General features: G+C 38.0%; 1 protein-coding gene across 2 annotated transcripts in view; it reads left to right on the top strand.

The window, feature by feature from the left end:
• SOCS2 (suppressor of cytokine signaling 2) overlaps nucleotides 1-18,905 on the top strand; it is a 24,288-nt gene extending 5,383 nt beyond the window's left edge. For both annotated transcript variants that reach the window (XM_072401256.1, XM_072401255.1), the window contains exon 3: nucleotides 18,223-18,905. In XM_072401256.1, the coding sequence (XP_072257357.1) occupies nucleotides 18,223-18,680 (458 nt within the window). In that variant the 3' untranslated portion in view covers nucleotides 18,681-18,905. The remainder of the gene's footprint in view (nucleotides 1-18,222) is intronic.

The raw sequence follows: 18,905 nt of genomic DNA, 5'->3' as shown, positions 1-18,905 counted from the left end.
AGTCTGGTGTATGGTGGCACATGGAGCAGTCTGGTGTATGGTGGCACATGGGGGAGTCTGGTGTATGGTGGCATATGGGGCAGCCTGGTGTATGGTGGCATATGGGGCGGTCTGGTGTATGGTGGCACATGGGGCAGCCTGGTGTATGGTGGCACATGGGGGAGTCTGGTGTATGGTGGCATATGGGGCAGCCTGGTGTATGGTGGCATATGGGGCAGCTTGGTGTATGGTGGATTATGGGGTAGCCTGGTGAATGACAGATTTATAGGCAGAATTTTAATGTTTGCAGAAATGATTAAAATGCCCAATAAACACCCCCAAAATATAAGTTATTTTTGTGTTTATATTAGGAAATTTACCCTTCAAGAAAAATAAAATAACCTCCATAAATAATAAAAGATGTCTCTTCTTTGATTTTCCTAGGGAAGACTTTTATGTAAAAGAAGGTTCCCCACAGTCTGCAGAAATCCAGAAAAAAATACATTAAAATCACCGAATACCGGTGTTTATAAACAGAAATAATTACGTAAATATATTGATATGCCTCTTGTAAATATTTATTTCTTTTCCTGTACGTTTGCAGTTATAAGCAAATACTTAGTGATCGTGCCAGTCCCCTTGGCTTTCTTTAGCATTCTCACCATGCTAAGCACAGAATCAGACTGTGCTGGCACGGTACGCTTGGTTCCTCTGGCTCCTAATCTGGGTAACAGGGTGCCCTGGCAGTGCATCATGTGCCCGGGTCTGTAGTCATCCTGTACCCCCCTCCCCCAACTCGGATCGTTCTAATTGACAGCTTTCACCCTTTCTTTTTTGTTGTCATGTCGGCTAAGACGGCTTTCCAGTCTTACTGGCTTATGGTTGGCATACAATGTACTCTTGGCATCTAAAAGATTTTGTGCCACTTCTCCACTGTCCAGTGTGATTTTATTTTATATCCCCTGGGATCTCTGTCTTATCTCTTCTTGGTATGATAGTTATATCTACAGGCATGCCATGTGGTGTTGGGAGGTAGGGGCTGTGAAGGTATGTATGATTAATGTATTTGTTGCTGGTTCTGTAACTTCCTTACTACAGTCGTATCTTTTACCCTGACAATGTATTTTTCTCATTGGATGGGAGGGATCGGGTGCTAGCTCCCAACTAGCGTAGATCTGTGCTGCCTGAGCTTGCTTACAAAAATTAAATTGATGTCCATTGTTGATGCCATTTTATTCCAAATGTAAATTGACTTTGATTGAAAAAAATGGTCACTGCACTTTAATGGACCTAAATCTTCATTGGGCTGTTTTTCTAAGTCCATCACAATTCCATCTGACTGCCAATTCAGTGGGGAAAAATGCTCCAAAAGTAATGGGCAGTGGGATGAATGCCCATTTTTTTTTACCCTTCTGGGACTTGGGAGAATAAGTTTTCTGTTAGCAATGGCTGGCCTTTTATGGGTAAAATAGGGCGCTCCTATTGTGTGCTGCTTCCCTCTTAGATTGTAAGCTCTTCTCCTGTGCACTGCGTAATATTTTGGCGCTATAAAAATGACTGCTTAATAATAACTAAACAAGGTCTTATTTTTAAGATTTACTCCTAAACAGTAACTTAGGACGTTGCAGCAAGAAACTGAGCATGACAACCAAAATCCTCTAAAATGTATAGAAAGTTTAGCAATGAACTTTATTTTTTGTTTCCTAAATTACTTCTTAGGAGCATTTTGTTATCTGTTTAATAAGTGCAAAAATATTGCTGGTAATCTAGTTATTATCTTCTCAGCAGCAGTACAGAACACCTTTCCCCTATTATAGGGATTAGAAGAGGAAGAGGGGTTCTGTAGAGTCCTGGGGTTACTCCTCTATAGATCCAATACAGTATATTAATATTCCTATTTACTATTCTAACTCTTATTAGAGGTATGGTCCTTGTTCTCCAGTAATCTTTCACCTAGTGTCTGGCTTTGTAGAGTTGTTTTGGAATTTTCCTTCCAGTAGACAATATTATAATGAACAATTTTATGTTATCAGATAACTAGCTGTATTGGGTTCCCAGATCACTTTAATCTTGTTTCATAGAGCTATCCATGTGCGATGATGTTTGATTTAGTAAACCAGTCAGATAAATAAAGGGTGACTGGTGATTGCTACCGCATTTGCACCCTGCCATTCAAGAAGAAATAAAATTATTTATTCTAACCATTAAGAATTTCTAGGCTGGTAAAATCTTAAAGTCTATCAATTCGCTTTGACTCACAATAAGTATACCGAGACATATGGCTATCCCCAAAGTTGTTTCTGGAGCACTGTGCTCCATGGGAGTTTTCTTCTTTTCTCGCCAGTGTTAGAAGTGCATTCCCTTCTCTTCATAGTTCAGGGACTGATCTGCACCCACAGAAACTTCTATAAATAGGATTGTCCCCCGGAAGTTTGATTTTTATGTGTAACCAATAACACTGGGGAATGCATTTTTTGTTGAGTTAGATCTTACACTTGTTTTTTACAATTTTTTTGGGTGGTGAATCCAGAAAATGACCCTAGTTTTTTGCTATCACATCCAGTTTTTACGATACAGGGTATCCTCCATTTTTGTCAAAAAACATACAAATTTTTATATAATGAAATAATAACTTGAATGTACTGTTCATTTAAATTTATTTTGTTCATACAAAGGATTTATTGTTACCCGGAAGTTTTTTTTTTACAGTAAAACATTTGAAAAATATTCGGGTAAACAGTTAAGGTAAAATTTTACACTTATATCTTTTCCTGGAGTGTTCAGTGTTAGGACAAATCCGCCGGATGCTCCAACAATAGTCAGCCATCATATGTACATCCCATCTACCTTGATACCGTCCTTCCATGACCTTCAAATCTTGGTGGAATCGTTCACCTTGCTCATCACTGACTGCACCAAGGTTTTCCGGGAAGTTAGAAAGATGGCTATGCAGTAAATGCACCTTGATGCTCATATTGCAACCAAACATTTTGTAGCTCCCCAAGAGTTTCTGAACAATTTCTGTGTAATTATTTGCTTGTCTGTTTCCAAGAAAGTCCTTGACAATGGCTTTGAATGATAACCAAGTATTCTATTTGACTTCTGACATTGTCCTAACAAAATGTTCATCTTTGATGAGCTGCCGAATTTGTGGACCATCAAACACACCGGTCTTTATTTTTTCAAATGACAGGCTAGGAAATGGCAAAATGAGGTACTTGAAACATTCTACTTCAGTTGGCAAAGCTTTAACGAACTGCTTCATCAGACCCAGTTTCATGTGCAGAGGGGGGGGGATATAATATTCCTTCTATCAACAAGTGGCTCATGTAGAATGTTTGGATCACCTGGTTTTAGGGCAGATCTTGAAGGCCAATTCCTTTCCACCCAATGCCTCTCACGAGCTCTGCTGTCCCACATGCACTGATAACAGGGATACTTGGTGTATCCACATTGCTCACCAAGGTCAACACAGATAACCCAATTGTGTTGGTGATATTGCAACAACTCAATGACTCTCTTTCTGTCTGCATATTCTTCACAAAGAGAAAATGAATGGCCAATTGGGACTGACCCAAATATATTGCCATTGTGAAGGAGGACACACTTTAGGCTCCACTTTGAGCTATCGATGAGAAGTCGCCATTCAGTTGAGTTATAGATTGGAATTCCCAATTCCTCCAATAAACCAGGTATGTTATGGCAATACACAAAGTCATAACATACTTACTACAAGAAACAGCAGAGCCAGACATGATCTGAAAGAAAGGAAATACGTGTGTAAGTAGAAAAAAAAATTTTGCTTATTCACTACGTAGAGAAGCACACAACCTCTGACCACATGTAAATGAATAGCCTATACAAATCCACGTTACAGTAATCACATTATTATAGGTGGTAGAGAAATAACCTGACACATTAGAAGAAAACTAACTGCACTTTCAGAACCAGCATACCTATTTTAGTGTAAATAAGCTTAAAAATTGAAGTCCACAAAAAATGTGTTCAAAATTGTTCCCCAGTGTGATTACGATATTTTAAGTATTGTGGATTTGGTTGTTTATGCTTATACTTTTGTCTTTTATACATTTTTATTTTCTAAACTGACTGAGCTTTTAAAATATATGGGACTATGTGGTTTTGGTGCTTCACCAAAACCACCCCCACAATCTAGTTTATGAACAGTTCATTGGTGCATAATCAGTGAACAATTGAAAACAGAAAAGGTGAGGATATGCTTCCTTTTATACCCACACTCCAAAGACACCCCTGATCTTCATGTGACAGCCTTGTGTTACTACAAATTTCTGAAGGGCAGCAGACATATGGTGGTTAGAGTTGGGGCCTTAGCTGTTGACTTTTTAAAGTCAAAATTAGCAAATCCGTAACAGTTGCATATTTTCTAAGCTTAAATATGTTTGAAACGGCTGATTGTGAGGGTACCAATATGTTTACATGTATGAGGCTAAAATCCTGTTGGCCATCACAGCCTTTGGGACTGTTTGTTTACTTGGTTATATGAGCACGCCTATTGCTGCTTCCTAACGTTATTCTGCGTATGAGTTTTTTTGTAAACTTTTGGTGTGAAATCCTTCAATTTCCTATGTTTATACCATACTAAGCCTATTATGTTAGCAGTTTACTTGCTGTTGTCCACATTACCACCTGTTCCTGCTCCATACCCCTCACACTCCTCAATGGGATTCTGGTTGGCTTGATTTTCTGTTGGCTCCCTCTAAATGTTGTTCACTTTAAACTAAGAAAAAAACTTTTTTTGGCTCCAATAAGTCTCATCTCTTCTAAGGAAGCAGACTGATTATCTGCAGAAAGTGTTGAGTAATTGTATTATTGAAAGATGGAAGCAATTGTCATCAATGTTGACATTTATTTACTTTCAAAATAATTGGTTGCCAAAACATTTAGTTTTTGGTAATAAAATATTCCTTATTATATATCATACTGTGGTGACAGATCAGTCTTGACAGATGCTAATAAAATGCTATTTTTTTTTCGTGTCCTCTGATTTTCAACAGTATTTTAGGGAGCTGGCATCTTTTAGGAAAAAACATATGAGGCCTAATTCTGATATACTAAACAAATTTTTATGGCATAGCTACCTTCAAAAATACAACATTCCATTTGCATAAAAAGGAATATCATAGAACGAAAGATGATGTATTTTGGCCTTAATATAGGCTCATTTTAGCACTTATTACTACACATAGTAGTCTGTGTTTCCTTACCTAGGTGCCAGTTATTTTTTTTGTAACATTTTTATTTTGTGTGTGTTTTTTTTTTGTGTTGTCCATTCCTTTTTGTATTTGTATTTTTTTAATGGATCTATAATGGCTTCAAATGTACTTTGTAAGATGCAATATCCAAATGAAATATAACCGGGTTCTCAGTACTGTTATGCTTCTGCAGGAAGAATTTATTGTTGATTGTTCATTTTAATTTGTAAGGATAAGTTGAATCATTTCTACTTCATTCTGTAGAATGTATTCATATGTTTTTAGCGTAATAACTGACTGGACAGAGCACATTCTTGTGTTGATTGGTTTGTAGGTTGTGGCATGTAATGCATAGCTGCTTGCTGTTTCATAATTTATTCTCTTTGGTTTTGCATACTGTCTGCTGATTAACATTGTGCTGTTAATGGAATAATTTAAAACGTCTGCTATTCCTAGAATGGACTGATTAATCAACATACACAGCAATCGTAAAATAAATAATAATTGCAACTTTTCAGAGGATAAAGGGTAAATCTTTAATTTCTGTTGGCAATACCTCTGCTTTGGCTTCGGAGTTACCAAATACTGAGTATATTTTAAACTACTACCCGTATCACAACCTCAGCAATAAAGTAATGTAATTCTCTTCATATTTTCTTATTGTAGATTTGAATGTGATTTAGGCAAAATTCACCAGCCACATTTTATACAAATGGATATGCGAAGTCCATGCTGTAAGACGTGGCACTTGTAAAGGGCACAGCTGGTAATGGACTTTGGCATTTAAAGGCAAAGCATGATTCTGGATATTTACTATGCAAATTACTGACGTTTATTTCAGATCAGTTTAATAAGTAATAAATAATACATATACTAAATATTACAGTTTTGTTCCTAGAAAGAGGTTTTGGTTGGCTGTCTAGTATTGCCGAGGTCTTTGATTTTAAAAACAACTAAGTGGTCAGAACAGGTTTTTTATTGCTGATCTTTTACTTGGGAGAAGTAGATGAAGTTAGCTGCAGTCTCAGTAAATTTATCCCATATATGTCTTGCTTCTCCCTGCTTTGCTGTTTAATTTATTTGATATATTTCCCCAGTGTATTTTCAATAAACATATATTTTAATTTACTGTAGAATTTACCTAAAATAATTTTTGATGGGTCTTTCTGATTTTTACATACTAGTTCATTATACTATTTTTAATTTCCAGCCAAAATTTGCAGAGATAAAATATTCCCTAACTTATACAACTGCATTGTGAGAAGGAGCAGTTCTTCAAATTGTTGCTTTTTGGTTAAAGCTGGAAGGCAGAGCTTGCATATGTAATTACATTGAAACACATGTGTATGTGTATAAAAATGCGTAAAAAAATCTTAAAGAACATACCATTGAGATGATATTTTTATCCTTAAAGGCAAGTCTGTAAAAATAAACAATGCATTTGCCGTACATCTTTGCACTGCATTAATTTTCCCACGAGTTCAGAAGAATACCTGTTGCTTTGCCAAAAATCCATTTGGTTCCTAAACATCCTGTTGTGAGCTGTGCAGCTGAAATCTTATGAAGTGTTGTCAGCCCTGTCTGATTTCTCCCCTCCTTGACTACAGAACAATTACTCCCCATGTTATGAAGGGGGAAGTATTTTGTAGTGTAGTAAGTGGAAGACTAGCCTAGGCTGACCATGCTTAGGACTTTGGGACAGCAGAGAACTGAATTGCCAGCTTCATCAGGAAGTTGGGTGTTCAATACATTTCTGCTAAATAAACATATATTTTACTGTACTTTTTTTTATAGAAACAGGATATTATAAAATGTACATGTATTAATGAGGTGCACTGCACTCCTTACCTCTCATTAAGTTATGGACGATTTCTACTAGTGCCAACATCTGAGTTCCAAGGAAATTAAACATTTGAAGTTAGCTAGTGAAATATATTAAATAAATATATATTATTTTGCCCAATGAGCCACAGAAAAAATGACTGGTGACCAAGCTGTGCTGATTTAGGACATTTGCTGTCCAACATAAAACTTACCCCTGGAATTCTTGATTGCCATTCTTCGCAGTGTTCATCTCTACTCTTGGAAAATGAAAGTAAATGAGGTGCCAGCACAAGATACATCTACGCGGTTCTCAGAGATCACAGTAGATATTTGCAGTAGTTAAATGGCAACATGTTCATTCCTTTGATCAAAGAAATACTTTTTGGTCACCAGGTTTGTTTAAAAGGGTGAGAGCTATCTGCACTTATTTGTTTCATTGGTAATGTATACACATACATGTATATGTATGTTAATGGCCATTCTATATGTATTAGTAAAAGACTATATACATTAAATGTCTCACCTTTGAACATTAAGCACTGGACATGAATAGACTCTGCAAAGGTTACTAAAGCTGGCCTGGTGCAGTGTTATTATAGAGAGTACTAGAGAATACTAGAAAAACAGAAATTATTCCAAAAGCGTAGTTTAAGGCCAAATATTTTTTTACCTTCTTTTTGGATCAGAGGACAAGTTTGTAAAAGTGTTACAGATAAACTGGCATTATGGATTATACAGTTATATACTGTTTTATTTTCAATTATTTCACTGTGTTCCTTTATAATATTAAAAATGGCATTTCTCAGAACTGTTAAAAAAAAATTGCTATGCCAATAATTTAAAAATAAACCAGTAAATCCACTTGTGCCGTTCTCATAAAGCCACTTCTTTTATTTCATCAGTAGTACATGGTGTGAAGGATTAGATACATTTCTGTGTACATTTTTGTTCTGTGTGGCATTTCATTGTATGTCCTATCTTGTCCACATGTCGTTATCCTAAAGGCACTTAGCAAAAGTTGATGCAGCAGATCTCACTGTTAATTTGCAAAGCCAGTTACAAGAATTCGGTTAAGTATGTGTTTACAGTATTATTCATCTTGGGAGTGGTGCATAATATCATATTGTTCAAGAAAGGGTAGACTGCTTTAATTCATGAAAGGCCGAGGTCATGTTTGCCCTTAGGAGAATCAAATGTCTGGAATTAGCCAGCAATACTTGGTACTGAGAGAACATTTTACTAAAGGTGAACTCTTTTTCCAAGTACTGCTGACATATAAAAGAGCCTTAGACCCATTTCCAGGAAGTATAACCCGTTTTATGGAACGAGTCCTGTCTTCTGGCGCTTTAACTGTGCCGTTTCTAAAGCAAAAAAAAAAAAGAACTAGGATTCTGACATTCAGTAAAAGATTAAATTGGTATTAGGCTTAAATAAAATGTTTTTCTACTGTGAAAAAACATGGGACTAATGTGTCCAAAACTGCAGTGTAAAGAAAAATGTTTGATATTAACTGTTTGAACAATGTTAGGAATATAATGGATGAATAAGATATTGTTCATGAAATTACAGACTCTGAAAAAGTGCTATACATAGGGGTAAATTAATTTTTACAACTTATTTTATACATGATTTATTGGCCCTTGAAGACTTATTGTTAACTTTTTACTTTTTTTTATTCTTAAGACTTGTATGTACTACAAATTACATAGACATGCCTTTTTTAATATTTAATGACACTTTATGTTGGATAATAAAACCAACACCTTTATTTTTTGGTATCGTGCAAACTGTGAAGACGGTGAAGCATAGACTAGAATTGACACAGGGAATCTTCCCCAGACAATCTTTTCTTCACCTGATGAGGTTCACATGGTGGTCAATCTCCAATTTTGCCTATGAGAAAGTGCTGTGAGGCTACAACTTGTGTATGTTTTATCCACTTGGATTAATATAAAATGTGATGAAACAGAAATAGGTCTCTTGTTGCAAATAAATCTTGTGATGCAAATGTTTTTCAAGCCTACGTGATGCATCTTTAGGGTTTGAAGGTTATTCATGGTGAATTTTGGATTGTTCCAGATCTTGGTTCTTTACAAGGAGCGATGGTTGATCATCTATGGCTGTACATATGTATGGAACATATATTGGCGCCTTTTTAGGCAAGTAGTGGCTAGAAGTTAAAAGCTGGAAGTGAGAGGGGGGAACCTTTCAGACACGAAATACTGACAAAATGAGAGGACAGGGCAGGTGGCCCTAAAACCACTGGGGCCTGAAGCTTAAACCCAAAGGGCAGGATCGTGCTGGTGCTCACTTTGATATAGAGAAATTATTCCATGGAATTATATGAGAATGGCAGCTGTGATTGGGACTGTGATATACTGTTTGGATGTGGATTGTATTCATTGACACTTTGCTGCCCTCAGTCTCTCCTCTGTGTGTTGGATTTTCAATAAACCCCTTGAGTCTCAGATGTCATCTTGTTTTATACATCACAAAGATGAACCATTAATGGGACTTCTGAGGAAGCAGACATGGTTCTGCAAAACGTGTTTTTTTTTTTTTATTTTGCTGTTGTAAAAAATTATTTTTAGTTGAATATTAATTACTTAAAATTCCCAATAATTATTAATCTTTGTGATATTGGATTTGGTATGTGGCATTGTTAATTGTAGGAGGATATAGGGGAATGGTATAATATTCTGATGTCATCTACTAGGAAGGACCTGGGTACAAAGTGGCCATGCTACACAAAAAAGTTATTATGCATGAGCACCTTTATTAAATACTCTATAACAATATATAGTTTGATTTTAGTATGCAGATCAATGATGGGCCAGGTTTACATTTTTGTAAGTATACAGCTATGAATGAATCACCCATCTATTGCTAACTTTCAGTTTTACTAAGCATTGTTTGCTAAATTTATGTTTCGTATGCAGTGATTTAATCGTATTACATATTTGTTGGTTTTCCTGCTCAAGCAGCACATTCAATTGTCTCATGAAAGTAACAATAACTCTGTTCTAGATTCCTAAACATTCCAGAGTAATTAATATTGAATGTAGAATTAAAAAAAAATAATACTTTGAACGATCAGGTCAGAAAATTTCCATTGACAATACAAGTATCTGACTCTCAATTTATTTCTGTTTTGATTGAATGGTGGAGTAAGGGTGGACATAGGGAGGTCCAAAGTGGGCCCTGTATAGGGGCTCCGGACTTTTGTTCGCCAACAGGAGCACACAGAGCCCCACTGTTGGCTATGTCTTCCACGGTGTTGGAGCATGCATGTCGATCTCTGTGCGACATTTACTTTAAAATAGTTAAACTAACTAAATTCCTATGAAACTAAAGTTGACTACCCTAGCATGACTAGCATTTCATCCCTGAAAAATGTTAGGTTTTTAGGAAAAATTATCATTATTTTGCAAACTAAAATGATGGTTGCCCACAGGCGGTAGTACAGGTCTATTTAGCGGTTCAGACACACCCAAGCTGGTTTCCATATAGTGGTTCCAAGAATGGATTTCCTGCATTTAAACACATAGACAAATCCATTTTTCTTTTGCCAGAGCCCTGTTTAAACTGTTTTTCACCTTCTCCTCCCCATGTGTGCATGTAACCAACAGCTTATTGGAAGCAGTTGTGGATAGAAACTTGAGGATTTAATCTATTTAATTTAACCCTTTTGTTTAATTAGCATTTTTGACTGTTTAGAGAATATGATTAGTAATTATGATGTTATAACAGCTTGCATTTTGTTACATTGGCCCTAGTTCAACTAAGATGATTAAAAACAAAGTTTTACTATGTAGATGCCTACAACTCCACACTGACAATCAAAATATACCAATGAAATGGGGAGCAAAACTTTATTATAACTTTGTTTAAACTTATACGTATTCATATGCTTACAAGGTTAAAACTGTGTCCAATCCAGCATGTTTGCCTAGATTCAAAAGGTATAGTTTCTTGAAATAAAATGGGGTTTATTTGGACAACAGAATACCATAGGTTAAAACATGTTATCTTTATTTCCAACGTGTTCACTTCTGATGTGTACAGACTCTGGGTATAAAATGGACAACACTAAGGATTCACAAGTGTTATTAGGCATTTGAAAACGGCATCTATTCACTTCTATGAAAGTGGCAGGGGTGGCAAGTAGCATCCAAAATAATACCTCTAATTCTGTCAGTTTTTTGATGCAAAAAGTGATCCTATTTTTTTTGCATAAAATTTTTTGTTTATATTGTGGGCCTGTAATTCTTAGGATTAACTCCTGGGTATGATAAATATATATTTTTAAATATATAATAATCATAAATGTAATATAAGAAATAAATATAAATCATATTTATATAAAAAATAATTAAAAAATAGACCACAACAATGTAATTTATCAAAAAATTTCAACCAAATTTTCCCAAAAAAGGTTGAATAATATTGGTTAAAAATTATATTAAATAAAAGCAAATTTTTAAAAAAAAAATATATACATTTTTATTAGACATCTAGGGTGTGGTAGATTTTGAAGCAGGGTCCAACATCACAGTCAGGACAGTAGAACCTGGTTTCCTTGCAGTTTTTCCTTCCTCTGTCATCGGCCTTTGAGCAGCAAACCACGCACATCCCTGTAGGTGCTGCCTTCTTCTGGGTTGGTGGGATGTATTCAGTGAAGTGACGACCGGTCAGGCGTTCTGGGTTGACAACGGCGGAAGCACGATGTCCCGGTCTATTCATGGCCACTGATGGTGTTTGGTGGTTCTTGACTATGGATTCGGAAACTTGCAAAATGAAGTCTGAATGATTCACAGGCCTCTGACTATTTTTTTTGTACAGAATGTAGGCATTCCATAGGCACTGCTGAACTAGATGCCTGAAAATCTTCTTGTAGTACTTCCTTTGCTGTTTCCTCATCGCTGGGTAGAATGTCATGGCTTGGTCAGCTGTGTCCACACCTCCCATGGTGTTGTTGTAGTCAATCACCACCTGATTGACTAGTGGTGGCTTCATCACTTCTTTCCCACGTTTTGTGTGTACCAGAACGGTGGAGGCATCATGGACAGTACTCATCAGGCACACATCTTTCTTGTCACCCCATCTCAGGGCCATCATCTTTCCTTTCTGCCAGGCAACAATTTTTCCTGTCTTCAGCTTCCCTTTTGCAAACAGTGCTGGCAGGTTGCCCCGGTTAGCCCTAACGGGTCCATAGGCATCTGTTCTGTGTTGCAGAAGGAACTCATAAAGCTCAGGAGAGGTGTAGAAATTGTCAATTGTGACACAATAGCCCTGACCTAGCAATAGCTCAATGAGGGATAGCACTGAAGATGTTGCTAATCCGTAATGGCTGTATCTGGGGTTGAACTGTGTCCCTTTTCCAGTTTACAGTACTGTATTCCATATGTGGCCAGATGAGGATTCGCACAGGATATACGTTTTCACGCCAAATTGTGCCCTATTTGACACAATGAACTGCACCCAGCTGAGCCTCGCCTTGTAAGCTATTAGACTTTCGTCAATTCTGACATCTCTTTCTGGCACATAGGTTTGCTGAAAATTTTGTAGAATAATCTAAGATACTTCCCAGATTTTCTTGAGTTTTGGTACAGGATGTGTAGTCTCATCAAATTCTTCATTGTTTGCGAAATGCAGGTACTTCATGATGAGGGAAAAGCGGTATTCTGGCATGACTGTGCCAAAGAATGGAGTGGCAATCTTTTTATTCTTGGACCAGTACCACTTCTGCACGGGTTTGCCCACAACTCCCTGCAGGATCACCAAGCCCAAAAACAGCCAAATGTCATCCTTGGTCACAGGTTACCATTTTCTGCTTCTTGCAAACCTCAGGTGTGGAGCACTCAGCTCTGTCCACACCTCCCATGGTGTTGTTGTAGTCAATCACCACCTGTGGCTTCATCACTTCTTTCCCACGTTTTGTGTGTACCAGAACGGTGGAGGCATCATGGACAGTCAGGCACACATCAGGCACACATCTTTCTTGTCACGCCATCTCAGGGCCATCATCTTTCCTTTCTGCCAGGCAACAATTTCTTCTGTCTTCAGCTTCCCTTTTGGAAACAGTGATGGCAGGTTGCGCCGGTTAGCCCTAACGGTTCCATACGCATCTGTTCTGTGTTGCAGAAGGAACTCCTAAAGCTCAGGAGATGTGTAGAAATTGTCAGTTGTGACACAATAGCCTTGACCTAGCAATAGCTCAATGAGGGATAGCACTGAAGATGTTGCTAATCCATAATGGCTGTATCTGGGGTTGAACTGTGTCCCTTTTCCAGTTTACAGTACTGTATTCCATATGTGGCCAGATGATGATTCGCACAGGATATACGTTTTACGCCAAATCGTGCCCTATTTGACGCAATGAACTGCACCCAGCTGAGCCTCCCTTTGTAAGCTATTACACTTTCGTCAATGCTGACATCTCTTTCTGGCACATAGGTTTGCTGAAAATTTTGTAGAATAATCTAAGATACTTCCCAAATTTTGTTGAGTTTTGGTGCAGGATGGGTAGTCTCATCAAATTCTTCATTGTTTGCGAAATGCAGGTACTTCATGATGAGGGAAAAGACGAGGTATTCTGGCATGACTGTGCCAAAGAATGGAGTGGCAATCTTTTTATTCTTGGACCAGTACCACTTCTGCTCGGGTTTGCCCACAACTCCCTGCAGGATCACCAAGCCCAAAAACCAAATGTCATCCTTGGTCACAGGTTCCCACTTTCTGCTTCTTGCAAACCTCAGGTGTGGAGCACCTTGTTGTTGTCCAGCGTACATGCATAAAACAAAATAAAAAATGTATTTTAGGATATGTTCTTTTATAGTGTGGTGAAGTTTGCAAGTAATATGTTAGCAAAAACAGACCAGCATACATGTTGGCATAAAATTCTTTTTTAAAAGTTAGCAAACACAGAGCAGCATACATGTTTGCATAAAAAAAATTTAGCAAAAAATTTCAAGTTAGCAAACACTGCTTGGCTTACCTGTTTGTCTTCACAACAATTTTTTCGATAACTTCATCAGTCAAAAACAACTTCAGGTGTGCCAGAGGGTCATCGCATTCAGCCTCAATTTTCATCCTAAGTATGCCGATAAAAGGTCAATGGAGCACCATGTGGGCACAGCACTGACCTCAGGTTCAGAATTGTTGCTCAGTTCGCTTTCGCTGTCCGATGACAAATTTCCTGGTGAATCACTATCGCTTGATTCCACAAGAGACTCAAAATCGCTATCACCGCTTTCAAATTCCTCCAAAACCACTTTCGCCAGTGAGATGCCTTTTGGATGCCAATGTAGTCTCCAGCAATCAGTCAGGAACAATCAAAGTCAAGGACAAAGTTATGAAATGATACATTCAGGAAGTGATTTATAAGCCATCAAAAGGTTAGATCAAGGTCAGGGCTTTTATTTTGTGTTTTTTTTACTGTAAAAAAAAAAAAAACAATTTTAGATTACTATGTAATCTGCTTTTAAATTTCCCGCCCCCAGATTCCATCACTCCACTGCACATCGCATGTCACATCTTGCCGGGTGATGCGATGGGGATGTCCCCGCCCTGCTCACTCCCCTGAATCCACCAACGATGCTACTCGCATCACCCGGAGGCTGCAAGCGGCACATCTTCCGGGTGAGCAGAGCAGCTAAAGTAAATTCCGGGGATCACCAGTTAGATGCGATGCACCATGCAGAAATCCTGCATGGTGCATCGCATCTAACTGATAATAAGCGCAGCAGCATGGCCGGGACCAGGGCGGCATTTAAAAGCACATTACTCAAATTACATAAATTTCCCACCCAGCCACGCCCCCCAACGGACAGATGCCTGGCATCACAGCGGAATTGTCCCATCACCGCTGGAGTGCGGGGCACAGGTAAGAGGGGCTTCTAAAGTTACCCCGAGTGTGACTCGGGGTTACCGCTTTTTGCAAGTGAATTCCACCCTGAGTCACTCTTGGGATTACCGCTAGGGGGGTTAAACTGCTAGTCTGAACCTAGCCCTAGGCTTTGTGAAGGAGGGGATATCCTGAAGAGACCCTAATTAGTGGTGAGGTTGTGAACAGGAACTGCTTTGCTTCTCACTGCCTCAGCCTTTTTGTTTACATACATGGTAATAGGTATTGAACACATCAATGTCTCAATAAACATGTCTCAATAATTTACACTAGATGTTGGTAACAACCCAAGTAATCCACACATACAAAGAAATCAAGAAACCCATCCCATTCTTTGCTTACGTGTGATTTTGGCCTGTTCTTCAAATCTTGAAGGTTCCAGGGGCCTCTTCTATGAATTCTTATCTTCAGTTCTTTCCACAGATTTCCAATTGGATTCAAGTCAGGTGATTGACTGGGCCATTCTAGAAGCTTTTCTTTCTCTGAAACCAATTGAGTGTCCTTGGCTGTGTGTTTGGGATCATTGTGTTGCTGAAATGTCCCCCTTCGTTTCATCTTCAGCATCTTGGTAGATGGCAGCTGATTCTTATTAAAAAAGCCCCGGTGCATTTCTCAATTAATCCCTCCTTCAATTTTAAAAAGTATGCCAATACCATATGTTGACAAACAGCCCCACCCACCTGCAAACTTCACTGTTGGTATGGTGTTTTTTGGGTGATGTGTAGTGCCATTTCTACTCCAAACATGGTGTGTGCAATGACCTACAGAGTGTTCCATTTTGGTCTCATCTGACTAGATATCCTCCCAGTATTTCACTGGCTTGCCTAAATGTTGTGCAGCAAACTTTAAATGAGCTTCAACATGCTTTTTCTTTAGCAGTGGAGTGCATTACATTTTCAAACAACTGTACCGGCTAATTCCAGGTCTTTCTGAAGCTCTCTGCGAGTGATAATTGGCTCTTGGACAACGTCTGATTCATTTGACTCCTCTATCATAAATCTTGTGAGGAGCACCTGGTCGCGGTTGGTTTAGCGTGAAATGATGTTCTTTCCACTTCAGGTCTATGGCCCCAATGGTGCTAACTGGAACATTCAGAAGCTTATAAATACATCTGTTACCAATGCCATCATTAAGTTTTTACTATAAGGTTGTGAAGATCTTGAGGGAGCTCTTTGCTTTTACCCATTATGAGATGATTCTTGTGTGATATCCTGGTAACGAGAAACCTTTTTATAGGCCATCAATTAGGACTAAACCCGTTAATATTGCACTGATAGGGGATTGCATTGTAAATACTGACAGATTTCAGCAGGTTTCTTGGCTTTCCATGCCTTTCTGCACTGCCTTTTACTGCATTTTATGAACGTATTTGTTTTGATTTCTTTGTATTAGTATTGAGTAGTTTACTTGGGTTGTTACCTAAATCTGGTATAAATTTCATGTCAACATCCCCATTACAAATGTATTTACTGAGAAAAAAGGTGTTATTACTTATTACTCAATACTTATTTCCACCAATGTATGCCCAGTCTGTGTTCAATTCTCCTGCACTCCGTTGCTGGGTATGCAATTGTCAGTGATGAGGCTTTATAAACGGGAGCAGCTCCCAAATGCTGCCTCATTGATATTATTATTTTTTTCTAGTTTTTGTTTTTTTTTTTAGCAGTAGCTGGGTTTTGCTATAGAGAAAGTTTAAGCCTGTCAGCTACAGTTATTTTTTAAATAATAAAAATGGAAAAAATCATGCTTGTGTTGTATATGTATGTCTGTTAGAAGCAATATAAGATAGTGGTTCTTGACCAGCTGTACATGTATATCAAACAATAGGAGGCTAGTACTAGTGGAGTTTGTTGTATTAACAATTATATAAAGTTTCTTTCAATAGGATGATTGCCAACCCTAGTTATAAATATATGGGACAAAGCAAAGAAAACCAGAAAGGGTTTTATGGCAATATTTCATGTATTGACAAATAGCATCTAACGCTAATATTCTACTTGATAAGCAGAGTGAATCGTTTAGCTGTACATGTAACCTAGGTTTGCTTCTAAAAGCCTTAACAGTACTTCTGCTTGTCAAAACTATTTCACTTACCAGACATTTAACAAACAAAATAAAATGTAAATAAGATCTGTGTGAATGTACAATAACATTTTATATTTGTTTTAAACATATGACATGGTTAAATATATAAGTATAAAAGAAACTTTAATCTTGGGTAGGGTTGAGCTGCTTGTGTTGTTTCCTGCTGAACCTTGCTTCTTTGGTTTGGGAGGGACTCTGTTCTTAGAAATGCTGGTTTATACCAACAAAATGGCCAGCTGGGGAAGGCAAGATAAACTGCCAAGATAACTTTTCCTTTTTTTTTTTTTTTTTTTTTTAGAAGGCCGCATAGCTGACAATGCATATCAGAGCACAAAACAAGCCACGGGGTCAAAGGAACTGCCTGCAGAACTCAGAGACAGGATTCGTGCAAAGCACATATCCAGGAAAGGCTACAAAAAATTCTCCTGCACTAAAGGTTCCCAAAAACAAGGTGGCCCCATAATTCTCAAATGGTAGAAACTTGGCATGACCAGGACTCTTCCAAAAGCTGTTTGTCTTGCCTTAGTGAGAGAGGTTACCAAGAACTCGATGGTCACATACTGAGCTCCAGAGATCCTGTGTGGAGATGGGACTAAGTTCCAAAAGGACAACCATAACTGCAGGCCTCCACCAATCTGGCCCTTATGGCAGAGTGGCTAGTATGGTCATCATGGTTGGCTCAGTACAGTCGGCATGGTTCTGGCCTTTGCAGCGCTAAGTCACAGGTTTGAATCTCGTAAAGAGTTTGTATGTTTTCCCAGTGTTTGCATTGGTTTCCTCTTGGCACTCCGGTTTCCTCCCGCATCCAAATAAAACATGCAGTTAGGTTAATTGGCATCTCTCAAAAAACTGTCCTTGGCCTGTGTTAATAACATATGACTGGCCTTTTTATAGGCCTTTTTAGTGATTAGTGATAAATACCGGTACATGTTAATAATAATAGTAAAGCAAAACATCTAAAAGCGCGCTTGGAGTTTCCAAAAAAGCACCTGAAGGACTAAATAATTGTCTTCGCTTTGTCATTGATTATTGAGTGTAGATTGAGGGGTAAAAAAATTAAATGATTTTTATCATCAGGCTGTAACATACCAAAACTGAAAAAAGTGAAGATTACTTTCTGAAGCCACTGCATTATTTGAAAATATGTTGTCTCCAATATATAAAATAACTAAAATTATCTTCTTGTTCTCCTATCAGGTTGGTACTGGGGACACATGACTGTCAATGAAGCCAAGGAAAAATTACAAGATGCTCCAGAGGGCACTTTCCTGGTTAGGGACAGCTCACACATGGACTACCTCTTGACCATCTCTGTAAAGACTTCTGCAGGACCAACAAACCTGCGCATTGAGTATCGTGAGGGGAAATTCAGGTTAGACTCTGTTGTTTGCGTACGCTCAAGATTAAAGCAATTTGACAGCGTTGTTCATCTTATTGAGTATTATGTTTTGTTGTCAAAAAACAAGAAAATTGAGAATGAGACTCTTCCGAACAGGACGGTACATCTTTGGTTAGTGAAGCCACTTTATACATCCACCCCATCTTTACAGCATCTCTGTAGGATGACTGTCAACAAATGCACAAAGAAGGTCCAGGAACTGCCATTGCCAATGAGACTAAAGGAATATATCACAGAGTACCGTTATCATGTATAGAAGCATTTTTGCAATCAGAGCTTCAGCGTGGGAAATGCATTCCTACAAACAACTTCCAAATCCAGCCAAATATGTATGAATCTGTTGTCTGCTCCATGCTGAATGTAAGGACACCACATTGTGTTGCTCAATCTTTAAATGGTTGTCATAGGACTGTTCAGAATTTGTGGCTCTGGGACATAATAGATATGGTATCTCCTTTATTTAAATGAAATATTGGAATCA

Source organism: Pyxicephalus adspersus, chromosome 2 (genome assembly GCF_032062135.1).
Source record: "Pyxicephalus adspersus chromosome 2, UCB_Pads_2.0, whole genome shotgun sequence".
In the NCBI taxonomy this organism is placed as follows: Eukaryota; Metazoa; Chordata; class Amphibia; order Anura; family Pyxicephalidae; genus Pyxicephalus; species Pyxicephalus adspersus.
The sequence above is the reverse complement of the archived record's forward strand: the minus strand, read 5'-3'. Positions and strand labels throughout refer to the sequence as shown.